At 32.8% G+C, this 17500-nt stretch overlaps 1 protein-coding gene across 6 annotated transcripts in view; it reads right to left on the bottom strand.

The window, feature by feature from the left end:
* Positions 1-17500, bottom strand: part of LOC128247835 (uncharacterized) — a 646611-nt gene that overhangs the window by 3880 nt on the left and 625231 nt on the right. For all 6 annotated transcript variants that reach the window (XM_089351932.1, XM_089351933.1, XM_089351934.1 and 3 more), the window contains 2 exons: positions 8173-8287; positions 2609-2827 (listed from right to left, as the gene is read on the bottom strand). In XM_089351932.1, coding sequence (XP_089208058.1) covers positions 2669-2827; positions 8173-8287 — 274 coding nt within the window. In that variant the 3' untranslated portion in view covers positions 2609-2668. The remainder of the gene's footprint in view (positions 1-2608; positions 2828-8172; positions 8288-17500) is intronic.

The following is a 17500-nucleotide window of genomic DNA, read 5'->3' as shown; positions in this document are numbered from 1 at the left end:
AAAATATATATATATATATATATATATATATATATATATATATATATATATATATATATATATATATATATATATATATATATATATATATATATATATGGAAGATGATGGTTGTATACACAAGAGCAGAGTGCTCAAAGTTGATGGAACCTATGTGAAAGGAGGGATCATAAAAACATGATGAAATGGTGCAGATTGATTTCCTGTGTCCTACACAAGAAATACAAAAGACCAAGATAATTGGTTGCATGCAGTGCTAGAGAATATTTACTCTGATATACCTGCAGAGATTTGGATGAACATGTGTTGATTCCTATATCAAGCCAGAAACTGACCAGAGCATTCAAACTATGTCACATTGTCTGTTTTATGAAGAAATGAAATTAAAAGGAAATTTGTTGGAAATGTGCTACTATCACAATAAATAGCTGTATATAACAGCTGAACCTGGCAATCAGCTGCCACACATTTCTTCACATTAAATATACAGAACACTAATTATAGAAAATTTCAATGTGTTCGGCCAACTGTAGAGATAACATTGATGCCTAACGATTATGTCTTTCAGGGTACCCACCCTGGACTCAGCTCAATTGGGAGAATGAGTTACAGATTATATATCTATCTTTCAAACTCCTCATCCTATGTGTTGTGTACACATGCAAGTGTACATTTGTTCCAAAATACTTTCACGCATGGATGAATATCCACTCAGACAAAAGTATTCAATTATAACCATATTTCTTATCCCAAATTTTATATTAAGTTTAATATTGACGTTTTTGCTAATTTTTATTTTAATGGTGACTTATAACTGTTCTATAAAATAAGGGAGATAACAAACATCACCATTGAGGAATGGTTACTTCCTCTGGGCTTCTTTCAAAATTTGTATTGGTTATGTCACTGTTTCGTCTCACATGTGATTATTCCTCGCATATTTGTCAGCCATAACGGTAGAATATTGTTATGAAACTATTCGTACTAGATTATTAACTAAAATTCCACTAAAGAATTTATCTTCTACTTTTCCAGTGCAGTAGCAATGTTTTGTTGTGATAATATGATTAAGACTATCGCCTTTCAGTGAATATTGTGTCTATACAGAAACAATAAATTATTTTTATACACTTTCTGTGTGGACAGAAAAACAGGGGTCCATCATGCTAGTTTTGGTTCTTATACTGGGATCTCATCCAAGACTGAGTAATCACTTTTAATGTATATGGAGATTTTGCTTAATAAGCCAATATCATAAGTGCTTCAGTAAATCAGATAAACCAATTAGTTTAAAATAATGTATTGTTGCCAACAATTATTAAAGGATTAACAGCATTTTGTTAGGATGCTCTGATACTATATCACTGTATTATGATGGGTACATGGTCTCAGATGAGATTCCAATGTAAGGATTAAAGTCAGTTCATCTAATCCTTCCTTTTCTGTCTACAAAAATATTGTATAAAAAGCAAGTGGTTTACATTTGCAATGTTTATGCATTTGTTGATTTTTCTTTTTAAAGTCATTCAAATAATGTTTTTTTTTAACATTGTATTTCTATGTGAAATCATCATTTATTTTTTTCAGAAATCCAATCACTAATTGACTGGATTTATAATGGTGAGAATGACAAAAGAGTGTCTGTGCAACTTGGGTTGAACAAATACTACAGGAAAGCACTGGTTTATCAGTTTTTATTGTTTATCTAATAATCAATGAAAGACACACATATATACATATGCATACACAACATACACATAAACATATATATATACTTTTCATTTACCGATTTCGACTTATATGGCAATAGTCAAACTAGGGAATATTATAAAAGATACTTGTTGAAGTAACTGTGTTGAGGGATTGAAATCAAACCACATGATTATAAAGTAAACTCCTTCACCCAACAGTCATGCTTCCTCTCATTTTTATAATATAACCCAGTGTTTAGTTTAAGCTGATGTTTCAAGTGAACATCATTAAATTTCAAGGTTTGTCATTTCAAGGCTGATGTTGTGTCATCTTTAATACATTTTGATATATTTGAAGTATTAGGAGGTTTAATATTTAAACTGGTGATTGTCTCTGGAGAGTGTGATTTCAGTATTTAGTTGAGCAATTATCTCAGGCATGATACTATTAATCTCAGGCATGATACTGTTAATCTCAGGCATGATACTGTTAATCTCAGGCATGATACTGTTAATCTCAGGCATGATACTGTTAATCTCAGGCATGATACTGTTAATCTCAGGCATGATACTGTTGAAGTGTTGAAGTTAGTATTTGTGGATTTTATCAAGGATTTAACGAAAGTTTGTTTGTATATTTGAGGTAACTCTTTGCAGATGCATTATATTGCTACTCAAAGTAATGAATTAGTATTCAAATATACACACGAAAGAAAAAAAAAACATTCCTTTTACAGGTACATTGATGCACATGTTTTCACACGAACAAATTGTTTGGCTTAAAGAATATGTCTAAATTGGTATATCTGACTTAATGAAGCAATGTCTTAACTACATTAGTCTTATAACCTCTAACTCACAAATTTACTCACTCTTCTGTCATTACCTTTGCACAAATGTATGTATAAAGTGCTTACCTGTTTTTGATGGAAACCTCCTTCTGAAGTCTCTTATAATAAAATGATATCAAGTCAGTGTTATTGCTCCCCATCAGCAAACTGTAAACATTGTTCACCTTCACTATAGTCCAGCCCAGAATATTCCATATTTATATCTGGATCTGTGTTATTTTCAGAACATGTACTGTTTTTTAGACTGGCATTAACGGAATATTCTTTTTCTGGTGGTGTCTCCTGCTATTAAAGAAGAAAGCAAAAAGATGGAACAAAATAAGTACTATTTAAGTTTATTTTGAAGTAAATACATATATGTATACATACATTCATGTGTGTGTGTTTGTGAAAGTTTATATAAGTCTATATGTTCCAATCTGTAGGTCATAGTGTTGCATCTGCCTAACTGAAACTGTGCATAAATCAATTGTATTTATCATAAACTCCATTTTTAGTGATATATATATATATATACATGCACATTTGCTGAACCTACACATTTTTTTTCTTTTTCACTCTATTGTATATATTGTATATATGTATATATGTATATATGTACAGATATACATATATACATATGTATATATGTATATGTGTGTGTGCATGTGTGTGTATGTGTGTGAGTGAGCGTGTATATATGTGCGTGTGTGTTTGTGTGTGTATATACATATATATACATATATACAAACACACACACATACACAGAAACACACACACATATATACATATATATGTATAATATTAAATTATATTACATTATATATGTGTACGCATTGAATGCTTGACTTTCAAATATTTCACATTAAAAACATGGCTAAATTCAAGTTTAATCTTTTGTATTAAGGATGCTTTGTTAATTCTTTATTTTTGGTTTGGAACAATTTGAGACATTAACAATTCCATTTTCAAATGAAGCTGTTGTAATGGTATGTTGCCCATGTGTACCACCTCAAGTTGTAAAGGGCCTAGGAAATAATTTTATTACTGATAAAATCCTCAACACTAGATTTAAGATTAAGAGCCGTAAATCCTGCTAAATTTCATGGATGTTATAACATTTTCATTTACGTTATATTTCCGTGTTTAATTTAGGTTTGTATTTTGCTATTAGTAGAGCATTCATAATTATACTTGTTGAATTCTACATAAAATGATGGTACTTTCAACAAGCATTTTTCTATTTCATTTTTTGAACTGTATTACAATGAGATGCAATGATTTATATGTAAATGCATGGTCATCCAACGATAAAGGTTTGTATTTCTGTGTCTGATGTAACGATTTGAGTTTTGAAGTTCACAATGATCATGTCTACATTGAAGTCTGTATATTAGTCTGAAATATGTTCTGTAGTTTGTTAGTTGGTGATTTCTTGTAAATAAGGAACTTTTGCATTCAAGTATTATTGTAATATAATCTATGTGTCTATGGTTTAGGAGTGGTACATGTTGTGTTCTATCTTATGAGATTTTTGATGATATATTCACCATTTTATAATCAGAACACTTCTGGTTCATATACTTATACATACATACATACATAAATACATACATACATACATACATACATACACACACACATGCATACATATATACATACATATGTACATACGTATGTATGTATGTATATATTTGTGTATGTCATTATTCAGTTTATTTTAAGATATCTTGCCAATAGAGAAAGAACCGGTTTCTAACCTAGATCCAAAGCTCCTTCGTTGGAATTTCAACATCAACAACAGGGTATTTTTGTTTGTCTGTATGTATGTATGTATGTGCAGATTTGTATGTCTTATGTATGTATTCTCATGCATATAATTGCATATCTAGACATGCTCATATATGGTCTGATGGACAAGCTCAGTTTTGTTGATGCTGATAGACCAAAAGCCTTCGATGCACATGAGAAGTTATTTAGAATCCGTTGCATGTCCTTGAGAGTGTGTGCTATAAGAGCATAACCATCTGAAAAGATCAAGTCTTGAACTGTTTGAACCAAAGTCTAAGCTTTTGCTTTGAAGCACTGTTGGTTGAACAAGCCATCACCAGTTCTGTATTCAAACGTTACTTTTTCTTTAACACTCTTGAATGCTGTTTCCAACATCATCATCATCATCATCATCATCATCGTTTAACGTCTGCCTTCCATGCTAGCATGGGTTGGACGATTTGACTGAGGACTGGTGAAACCAGATGGCAACACCAGGCTCCAATCTAATTTGGCAGAGTTTCTACAGCTGGATGCCCTTCCTAACGCCAACCACTCCGAGAGTGTAGTGGGTGCTTTTACGTGTCACCCGTACGAAAACGGCCACGCTCGAAATGGTGTCTTTCATGTGCCACCCGCACAAGAGCCAGTCCAGGGGCACTGGAGAAATACAGAGCAGGTGTGTGTGTGTGTGTGTGTGTTTGTGTGTGTGTGTGTTTGTGCATAAATACACACATATATATATATATATATATATATATATATGTGAGTATATATATATATATATATATATATATGTGAGTATATATATACATAGATATATGTATATTTAGAGAGAAAAAGAAAAGGTATGTAAAGAAGAGAGAGGGGAGAGAGAAATAGCAGAAATGAGACAGAGAGAAATATGAAAGATAAGAGAAAGAGAATAGATGGGTAAGAGGTAGGGGATAGAAGTGGAAGAGAGAGGGGGGAGATAAAGGTGGATTGTGAGGGAGGGGGAGGGAGAGAAGGTATTTGGCCTAGTGGTTAGGGTGTTGCATTCACAATTGCTAGATCACGGATTCAATTCAAGTGCAAGAACACAGCCTTGTTTTGCCCCATTTGGGACTATGAATGAATTGGACACTTCCTCACTAGATCAGACAGAAGCCATCAACCCTTGTTGGAAATAAGTGATGACATTGAGCATCTTTTTGGGAACACTTAGCTTTTTAAGGACAACCCAAAGAAAATCCCTAGATGCTAGCAAGTTTGTAGTCGCAGGTTGTTTGAAATGAAGTTAAATTGTTCCCCACTTCCTTATCTGGTGGTCAATGCAGAAGCTAGGGAAAGATGAGTGGTTGGTGATAACTGTACAAGCCATGTACAGGGATGCTGTCAGTAAGGTGAAGGTTAGCAATGAGTATAGTGATGAATTCAGGGTACAAGTAGGGGTTCATCAAAGATCAGTTCTCAGCCCCTTTTTCATCATAGTCCTCCAAACAATAACAGATGAAAAACAATGATTATGTTATGAACTTCATTAGCTCACAGCTGTTTCTTCTACAAGATGCAGTGGACTCATAGTTGAGTGCCTGAATAACATCCTATAGCTTCAGGAGTGTATAAGGTCATTAAAACTTTTCGTTCTCTATTCACTAATCTGTATGTCAATGCATATAGGTCTATCCAAGTCTCTGTGAGTGTTTTATCTCTGCATGTCTCTATCTGTGTGTGTAATCTATATATATATATGTCTGTGTACCTACCTATAATGTGTGTGTGTATGTATATGTTTATGTGTGTGACAGGAGTGGCTGTGTGGTAAGTAGCTTGCTTACGAACCACATGGTTCCGGGTTCAGTCCCACTGGGTGGCACCTTGGGCAAGTGTCTTCTACTATAGCCTCCGGCCGACCAAAGCCTTGTGAGTGGATTTGATAGATGGAAACTGAAAGAATCCCATCGTATATATGTGTGTGTATATATATATATATATATATATATATATATATATATATATATATATATATATATATATATATATGTATATATATGCATGTATGTATGTGTATGTATATGTTTGTGTGTCTGTGTTTGTCCTCCCAATGTCGCTTGACAACTGATACTGGTGTGTTTATGTCCCCGTAACTTAGCGGTTCAGCAAAAGAGACCAGTAGAATAAGTATTAGGCATCCAAAGAATAAGTTCTGGGGTCGATTTGCTCGACTAAAGGCGGTGCTCCAGCATGGCCGCAGTCAAATGACTGAAACAAGTAAAAGAGTAAAAGAGTATGTGTGTGTGTGTATATGTGTGTCTGTGTCTGTGTGTATGAATAGATCTGTGTGTGTGTATGGGTTGGTCTCTGTATCCATGTATTTTCTCTTTTTTTCCTCTGTGTGTATGTAGTGTGTTTATGTATGTCAGTGAAAATACATTTCATATGTGTTTGTGTGTGAATGTCTTTATATATATGCATATGTGTATATCTCTACTTTTTCTGCTAGCAAATCTAATTGCCTTTTGGCCATACACTTTTTGTTTATATACATCAGTAATGGCTTTCTCACTAATAATCCTTTCCCTGTATATCGTACAAATGTAATTCCTTTTTTTACAAATAAATTGCATTTCATATTCGAGGCTCCAATGAAGTTATAGGATGTTATTCAGACACTCAACTACGAGTTCACTGCATCTTATGACAGAAACAGCTGTAAGCTAATGAAGTTCATAAAATAACCATTGTTTTTCCTGTGTCATCTCTTTTTCTTGTGACTTACACACACACACACACACACACACACACACACACACACACACACACACACACACACACACACACACATATATATATGTATATATATATATAAGGAAATGCTTGAGTCATACATGCCTGGTCAGCCATCAGAGAACTCACAGGAATCAACCCCTTGTAAATTGTGATGTGGCTATTGTTCACAACAGAACATGTGCAACCTGTGAAAAGGTGTGCCTTTCAGTTGGAGGATTGAGAAGGCATGTCAAAAGACTTCATACTGTGGCACCTGTCCCCTCTGACAGCCAGCACAGGTGTGCATTATGCAATAGATTGTGCAAATCTTTGGCCAGGCTCAAGAGTCATACAAGGGTCTCACATTGCATTATCAATGACTCGTTTCAATGGTTCTTTCTAGCAATGGCTTTGTTCATATACAAGACAGCAGCTACTACTACTACTACTACTACACACACACACACACACACACACAGACAGACAGACAGATAGATAGATCCATGTAACACACAGGTGTACAAGAATCCACAGTTACTCATATCCCTATTATTAGAAATGGTATATAACTGAAATTATATATTTATTACTCTGAATTGATCACAACATTTTCTCAAATGAGTTTATACTTGCAATTTCTTTAAAACTGTGGTAGTAATTACCCAATTATTTCTTAATAAAGACGTATCTAACTCTAACACAAATTTTTTTTTTATAAATGATTGTGGATAAAGAACAATATTGAAAGCAGAACCTGTACATGACACCCTAAGCTATCAAATTCAGTTATCTTTTTTTCTAACATACTAGGAGCTATCATAATATTCTTCCATTGTTGTCATTAATAAGTTATTTCTTTCATGTCTACAGCTGCTGCTGGCAGCATTAAGTAATGACTATTATACATCACTAAACTGTAAATCCTATTGTCATTGTGCTAACTCTTTCATGTCCACAGCTGCAGGAAGAATTCTTCTAGCTCTTAAGTTGTAAAGCATCAATATTAGCTTTAATGGTAAAATCCATTAGTGATTTTGACAAGAATAGCTGTTGTAGTTGGGAGTGTGATTTTGGTAAAAGAAATTTAATCAATCTCAGTGGTTTTAGATTAGAAAAAAAGCTTTACTTACCTTCTTCCTTTTCAGCCTCGAATCAACAGACAAGTAACAGTAACAGTAGAAAGAGGCAGCAAAAAGGAGGCCAATAGAGCAGACCACCGCTGACGGCCCTAATACCCGGTATATTCTGTAAAAGAGTAAAAAGAAACTGGCTGTGTTATTCCTTGAACTTCTGCTGTTTATGACAAACAGATTAATTTCATATCAATTTAAACTTTATTTTCTATGACCAGTTATGAAGCAGGATTTCTAATTCTTAGGGCCCATTTTAAACCTAGTTAAAGAAACCATCATTTCTTTTCTCAATCTCATTAAAAAAATTGAAACATTTAGGACAAGATCGATTTTGTAACTATGAATTATCCAGCCATTTGTAAAAAAATTAATCAACTGGAATGATTGAGATAGGACAGGTGAATTTGGTAGCATGCCCAAGGTCACAAAAAATGCCAGCAAGAGACTAAAAACTTAAGAATTATAAGTTAACTGACACATTCATATTCTCATTACAAATCTTTTCTTTATGATTACATGCACACACATAACTTTAGCTGCTTCATGAAAACTTAAAATGGCAGTGGGAAAAATAAATGAGAACAATCATGTTAAGATGTAAGAAAATCAAATTTATATAATCTCATCTATAGTAATTTACTGTATGAGAATCTCCTTTCATAAATATCATCAATAAAGTGATTAATGAACTAGAGTCCATTATCTGTGTGACATATACTGGTGATGATGAAAACTAAGGATCAGGTTAATTCTAATGGGGATTTACCATGATAAAATGAACTATTAGAAAAGAAATAAGATAGAAAACAGGATTTTAAAATATTCTGTCAATTATCATAGGATTTAAAGTATCGTAGCATTAGAGTGGTTCCTGTTGCAATGTAGCTATCTGCTTTACTAACTTCAAAATGCCTTTTTTTCAGTAATGAATTGGTTATTTATCATTGTTTGTGAAAACCTCATCCCTAATAAACCTGTCAAACATAGTTTCTTTTATCTTTTGTTTGTTTAAATTATTTTTAAAATGAAAGATTTTATCCAACTCTGGTTACTTTGATATCTAATTTCAATCTCAAGACAACATAGCCAGCTTCATCTTTCTCAAGATAATATCTAATTTTGTCTTTAACACTTAGCTAGTTTAGAAGTTCCTCCCCTCTCTAGTATGCCATTTGATAGAAATTATCTCTCTGGAACTATTAAAAGTTAATAGAGTTGGCGTTAGCATCTAATTTCAAACCATGTAGTTTGAAATAAAGCAAATTGAATTAAATATTTCATCTAAGGATACAACAAAATGCTAACCATAGAATGAAATACTGTTTACTTGAAATGAAGTGTCAATATATTTACCCCTTGAATAAGCGTAACTTATAATGCTGTTAATAAACTACAGTGGATTCCAACAGAATTCTGTATTTAGTTGCAAACTGCTTAGATTGGTAGAGGGGAAAATTGCTTCCGAAATATTCAGTATGAATGGTTGAGTATTTCTGTGGAACATGCAGTGTATTGCTTCAGCTTGTAGCTCTGATAGCCTTGTACATGTTTAACTGTATACAAAGCTTAAACACATCAGCAACATTCAAGAATGATGTTCTAGCACTATTTTCTACCTGAATTTGATAAACATGAAATGTATATACACAGAAAAATAGTGACACCAAATCTGGATTCACCTTAAGTCAATCTTGGAGAATTAAGAAAATAACTCATCAACTAACTAAATTCACCTCAAGTAAATCCCAAAGCACCAAAAATATGATTCACCAACTGATTGAACTATGGTTCTCCATTTTATTTCTATACAAATGGACTGAATGGAAAAATGGACACAAATTGATTGCCATATTGTAGCCTAAGCAATTAGTAATTGCATGGTGAAATGTAGAGTGTAGTTAGAGACTTACAACATACTTGGCTCATTTGAAAACATTTGGAAATGAGTAATTGGTCTGTTTGAACAAAGCTGATGGAAGTTATACAGTAACAGTAGCAATGATAGCAAACTCACTGTGGTTAGCATTAAGAAAGAAATTCTTCAGTGCCACACATGTATAAATAGCAAAATGTAAACCATTAAATCCACATTGAAATAGTTAATAAAAGTATCCACTGATTAGATTTTCGGTTCACCAATGTAAACTTTCTCTTCATATAATGTGTCATGTGTAAATATATGTTAGCCAGACGTTGTCACCTATCTCCATACTAGTGACGCTGGTTGGATTCTAAGGTAGAGTGGAACTAATGTATAATTGACTGTACCAGAAATTGAAAGCAGGTCAAAAGTTTGATATGCTGATAATTTGCCATTTAGTATATGGCATTCACTTGAGGTTGAATAAAATTACTATTAAAGTATTTCAAAAAAAATCTATATCCCTATTTCCACCAACTATCCAAGAAAAATAACATATGCTCTATCATTACAACTGTTATAGTTTGTAGAATAGTAGAATAAATTGGCTTCTGTATTATATACATCAATTATTTATCTATTTCTTTTTATATGCAACAAGTCCAGCATTTCAACTTTATACATTGATCAAGAGATCTGCAATAAGAACATCTGTTTAGAAGAATTTCTATAATGACTTGTCTAATGAGCTGGTAGTTTAGAACATTCTGCATCAGCGATTGCTAAACAATGACTTCAGCAATGCATTCAGTTATTGAACACTGGCTGTTAGGCTGTGTCTTTATTCTTTAAAATAATGCATCAAATAATTGATGTATACTAGCAATATCTACTGAATACACAGTAATATTGCACAAGCTGTACTGAATGTGTCTACCAAATGAATTTTTCCATATTTCATTATTGGTTAGTTATGTTATTAATCATTACATGATATTTGTATCAATGGAAGGAATGCTTTTGATATACTTTTCATTTCTTGTTATAACAGAGGGAAACTTGTAAAGTTCTTGATTATAGAAGTAGAGATAGTTATTTTGGTGTAGAGAGTTAGAAATATTTCACAGCAGCATCAAGAATGAAAAATGTTTCTTTTGACCAGGATCAAGATCCTATATTGGATTTTGGGATGCATATACCTTTCTCAAAACACTTGCACTATGTATGATATCCTAGAGGCAGAAATGAAGTGATAATGCATCCATAAAGAAATAAAACCATGCCACAGTTATGTAAGTTTGTTTAATTAAAAATATCATTTGAATAAGGATTAATCATTTAAAAAGAGTTCAGTGTCTACAACAATGGAAATGAAAAGTGCAACAAGAGTGAGAGGATATGTGAAGTAAAGGGGTGTGGTTTGAGAAGGAATAAAAAGCAATAAACTGAGAGTTGATGGCAATTTGATGCTGGTCATTGACACCAAGGCCAACAATATTTTCATCTTTTTCTTCTCTCTATTGAAGAGCAAGAACCCAAAACAACAGACTTTCTGCTCAGTATGGTAATCAGACTTACTGATATTCTCCAAACTCTTCTTTTGATTAATTGTTGCCAACATCATTTACCTCATCAGTATTTTCATGGAACCTGAACTTTACCTTATCTAAAATAACACATTTATTTCACTTAATCAGATGTCAAGGGGAAATAAGGTTGCATGCCATACAAGCTTTCTTAAGTGCTTTAGCAATGGAAGAAACTTAGAATGATTTTACCTGAAAACCGAAACTAGAAATGTGAGCTTGTGATATTGACACCTTTTTCCAAGGGCCAGCCTTTTAAGATCATGTTATGGATTTGACTCACAACTTACTTCTTGCTCTACAGTGCTCATTATATAGAATCTAAACAAACATTTAAATAAAACTCAATTTTTTTAACATTCTATGCTTTGTTGGTGTATTCATTATAAATTTTAAAATGTATATACTTAATTGAAATTTTAAATCCTATCATTAATTTGCCATTATTGATTACTAATTAGTTGCAATATAATGAAAGAAATTAGCTATCATATACAAATTCATATCATAATCTAACAAGCAACAGATTGATAGAACAAAACACAGAAAAGAGTCTAGCTTTGAATTTGATGATTATTCAGTAAATTTTCTTTTTTTTTCCTGATCTTTTGTTGATGTAAGTAGCAGTCATTAAAATAATAGTATAGATAAGATGTACTGGAAAATAAAATGTAGGTTACTTAGAGAGAGATAAGAGATACTCTACAAAGTTACAAAATTGACTTGTATGCTGACATGAAATGATGTTCTACGAAACCTGTCATCACAGTTTCTTCTTTCTCCTCAGTCTTTGATGTTGAAGTCTTTGAGAATAGTAAATTCATTAAATTTATCTACACCAGATTTTATAAGTTTTAGAAGGTTAAACACACACACATACAATCATGTTTGGATGTATCTAAGCATATGTGTCATTCTTTAATAAGGATGGTTACAATGAAGTAAAAGAAGAAAACATTTTTGATATATAAATAATGCTTTTTTATGCTAGTAAAAACTCTTGCACTAATGGTTGGCATTCTTTCCAATCAAATTCTCACATGAACAAACCAACATCTCACTACAAGAATACTCAATCTGATAATTATCTTTTTGCAGGTTCGTATTCAGTTATTCACACCACATGTGTGTTTCTAGGCATTAAACAGACAAGAAGGAAAGCTTTGCCTAGGTAGGACATTATTGTATCAAAAGCAGTTTTCCTCAGAAGATATGGTGCATTATCTTCTAGCGTGATAAACTAGGGAAAGTATAATTTAGTTTATTTCCTAGAGAGATATTATAGAACCTAAGTAGTTTGTTGATTTAGCAGAAAAATCTTTTTTCAAGTATCTTTGAACAGCTTTAAATGTTTGGTTTAATCTTTTTGAAATTTATTCATTAAGAATTCTGGCAGAGCATTTTAAACTAGTGAGACTATATTTGCAATACATCTATTTTATATTAATTTAGATAAGGTATTTCTGCAATATAGCATTTCTCCTTGTATTTTCATTTGGAATTTTCTTATCTCTAAGGTTCAATGTTCCCATATTATTCAGATTATATTTTTTTCCTAAGCCTTTCTTACATATATCTACACTAGCTTCTCTGTATTGCTAACTTACAGTATATTTCAGAGCAAATTATCCGTTTGCATTAAATGTATAGATTGCTCGTGCAATCTTGTATATGGTAGCCAGCGTCTTCAATGCCAACTTGCTTCACTTGTTTTCAAACTTGCATGTTGGTTTATTAATATTTCTTTCATCCCCCTCTAACCACAGTAGCTTCTTTGCATTCTCTTATTATTATTCTTTATCATATATCACACTTATTATACAGCTTTTACGATGATTTTTGACTAATCCTAAAACAATAGTTTTAAAATTAGAATCAGATTATTGCTTACTAACAACTAATAGATCTACATCATTATTGTTAACCGTTTAGCAATTTTATATTTGAAGTGACTGATTTAACCATTTGTTCTTTTAAGTCAATATATCAGTAAATTTCAGGAAAAAATAACTATGAAGAGAGAGAAAGGGGAATGGTATATTGGTGTAATATCCTTTCTACTATAGACACAAAACCTGAAGTTTTGGGTGAGTGAGGCTAATTGATTACATTGACCCTAGTATATGACAGATACATATTTTGTTGACCCCAAAAGGTTGAAAGGCAAAGATGATTGCTGCAGAATTTGAACTCAGAATGTAAAGCAGTAAGAAATGTCACCTTTGCCCTGTGTACCCAGTGTGCTGACTGCTCTGCTAGCTTACCACCTTGTAATATCAATCAGCATTTTGCACCAATAATTCTTTAGAGGAACAGGATTTAAAAGAACTGCAATTAATCAATTAATGCCTCATCTATTTTGATTCATTAAATTGGTAAAGATTGTAACAATTTTTAACTTTGCAATTATCAAGTTCAGGTTGTACATATATATATATATATATATATACAAACATTTGTGTTTATTCATCCTAAATTTTAATTTTAACTGTCAAATCACTATCATTTTCTTCTCATTAGGAGGCTACAGAGCAAAATTAAACTACCCAAGAAGGATGCTCTTTCATAGCTTAGCTGATATATACATTCTTGCCTTTATTATATATCAAACTGAGTATATGTTCTTCCAAAGATTTTATTACCCTTTTTCTCTATCTTTTAATCACTTTGTATTTTAATTAAAAACAAGCCTTTGTGATTACTAATACATTCTCCTCAAAAGTGTGATAGTATAAGTAACAGTGATTTTAAATGCCCCATTGATCATATTTTAATATTTATTCATGTGTTCATGGTGCCAAACTGGCAGAACCGTTAGCCCACTGGACAAAATACTTAGTGGCATTTTGTCTGTCTACATTCTGAGTTCAAATTCTGCTGAGGTTGACATTGTTTTGGGGTTCATAAAATAAGAACCAGTTGAGAACTGGGGTTGATGTGATTGACTTCTCTTCTCCCTAAACTTGCTGGCCTTGTGCCAAAATTTTAAACCAATATTTATTCCTGTTCTTCAGTTAAGCAGAGTATTCTTTTTCTCTAAGCTAACTCCAAATCGTGAAGTTAAACTATGGAACATTTACTTGCTCATTATAAATTTCTGATGCAATATTAAAATATTAGGTACAAAATCTTGAAATCATAGAAAATAGCAAATGGGAATATGTGATGTACATTCTTCTCTCAATTACATTAGCACTGAATGTGTGTCAAAAGTAAGGAATTAAAACTGGCTCATTGGTTTACTGAGAGTGTATCTTTTACTCTGAAGCATTTATCATTTTAAATTATGCTCTTTCATTCTAATGTTAAAACACCCTAACAATAGTCTCCACAGTTATATTATAGTGATCTTCATTACAAGTGATGTGTCTTTGTATTACATTACTTTACAAGCACTGTTAATCCTACTTTTCCAGTCTTTATTAAATAAGACTAATAACATACAAGGTTTGATTAAATTGCTTACAATACCTCACCTATAAAGTCTGTCTTATGCTTGAGTAAGAAATCATCAACATCATTAAAACCTTAAATCCTCTTAAAAGAGTCTCTGATCATGATACGTAGTTGAATAGCAAAGAGGAAAGCAATAAAACAAAGCTACGTGTCTTTAAAGGGATTTTTTTCCTGACTGAAAACCACAGCCTCTGGCATTTAAACAATACACATACGTCAAGCAGGTGGTATTGATGATGTTTTCATGATAGAGCTGTTTCAACTGCTCAACTTGAAAGCTTAATGCAATTTATGATAGATAACTGTTACATTAATTCTCACTAGCAAATAAGAGTTGTAGAAAATCTATTACTTTATATTCATAGTAAAACTGACAAATGACTAACCCTAGATCAGTCCTGACCATAAGTCTATGGTCAAGCAACAAGGTGTAATCCACAGATATTACATTCCACATATAAGGTATTTATGATTCACAGTTTGAAAAATAGCAAACTACAGACACAATAACTTTCTTCCTGATGATAAACCATTGGACAAAAATACAATAAATTACTCATATCATAAAATGTAAAACAAAGCTAATTTATTAACCATTGCTATTGAAGTATAGTTAAGAAATTAAGAATTATCTGTATAAAGGTGCAGGTGTGGCTGTGTGGGAAGAAGCATGCTTCCCAGCCACATGGTTCCAGGTTCAGTCCCAGTGTGTAGCACCTTGAGCAAGTGTCTTCTACTATAACCTAAGGCTGATCAAAGCTTTGTGAGTGGATATGGTAGATGGAAACTGAAAGAAGCATGTCATATGTGTATATATCTAAGTGTGTATATATGTGTATATTTCTAAGTGTGCCTGTGTTTGTTCCCCGCTACTGCTTGACAGTCAGAGTTGATGTGTTTACATCACTCTAATTTAGCAATTCGGCAAAAGAACCAATAAAGTAAGTACTCGGCTTACAAAAGTTAAGTTCTGGTGGTGATTTCTTTGACTAAAACCCTTCAAGGTGGTGCCCCAGCATGGCCATAGTAAAATGACTGAAGCAAGTAAAAGATAAAAAATAAAATATATTAGCAATGAAATATTTGCCATGTCAAGCAAAACTACTTCATAGTATTCAGTTACTCCTGATTACATTCTTTTACATCTGCTTCAATCTCTGCTTCAATCTCTTCCTTATGAGGTTGACATGTTGGCACACCATCGCTTACGATGGCGAGGGTTCCAGTTGATCCAATCAACGGAACAGCCTGCTCGTGAAATTAACGTGCAAGTGGCTGAGCACTCCACAGACACGTGTACCCTTAACGTAGTTCTCGGGGATATTCAGTGTGACACAGTGTGACAAGGCTGACCCTTTGAATTACAGGCACAACAGAAACAGGAAGAAAAAGTTGTGGTGAAAGAGTACAGCAGGGTTCACCACCATCCCCTGCCGGGGCCTCGTGGAGCTTTAGGTGTTTTCGCTCAATAAACACTCACAACGCCCGGTCTGTGAATCGAAACTGCGATCCTATGATCGCAAGTCCGCTGCCCTAACCACTGGGCCATTGCGCCTCCACTGAGGTTGATGTAATAAGTATCATAGTAGAAAGCTTAATAAAATTCATCAAAAGCTTCAAGGTGGTGCTCCAGCATGGCTGCAGCCCAAGGACTGAAACCACTAAATAAGTAAAAAAAAGTATCATTATATTAAAATTTTTGGAAATATTTTACTGCTTTCAAAGTCTTTTAAGTATATACATATAGTGGTATGTGTGTGTATTGAAAATAAAATTTAATTCTAAACATACTATAGAATCAGATATCAAAAAGTAATGTAAGCATTTTGAAAATGATTGTAAGTTACTAAATCTTTAAAAGCTTTTGAAAATGTAAAAGCATTTTCCTGAAATATCAATCTCAAAAATTACTTAGTTGTATTATTCATTGAACTTCTTCTCTTTAGAGACATATATTTTGTTATTTTGATTTTTATAAATTGGTTTAAACTCCCTAAATCCCCTCTATACTTTATCACTTCTATTCCTCCCTTTTGTATGCATATATATTTTCTTCATGTTTGCTAGTTCAAGTTCAGACTGAGTGGACCATAATATTTGAATATGTATATGATGTGATGTGATGTGATGTGTGTGTGACATCCTTAGATCACATACATATGTACATAATGTATGTATTACATACATAGACCTAATGTGTTTATGTATGTTATATAATACATATGCTAATATGTGTATATCAATGATTTTATTCCTGTGCTTTTATTGCAATAACGTATGAGCTGACTTACTTTTGCACAGTCTGTCATGTTTTGGTGACTGCATCAACCAGTTACACCAGAACAAGAACCTCATCATAGCTGAACCCCATCCACCTCAGTTACTATTTCTATAGTAGTTAAATTATACCCAAATATTTTAG

This window comes from Octopus bimaculoides, chromosome 5 (genome assembly GCF_046866305.1).
Source record: "Octopus bimaculoides isolate indiv1 chromosome 5, ASM4686630v1, whole genome shotgun sequence".
Lineage (NCBI taxonomy): Eukaryota > Metazoa > Mollusca > Cephalopoda > Octopoda > Octopodidae > Octopus > Octopus bimaculoides.
Note: the sequence above shows the minus strand (reverse complement) of the source record. Positions and strands in the feature narration are given on the sequence as shown.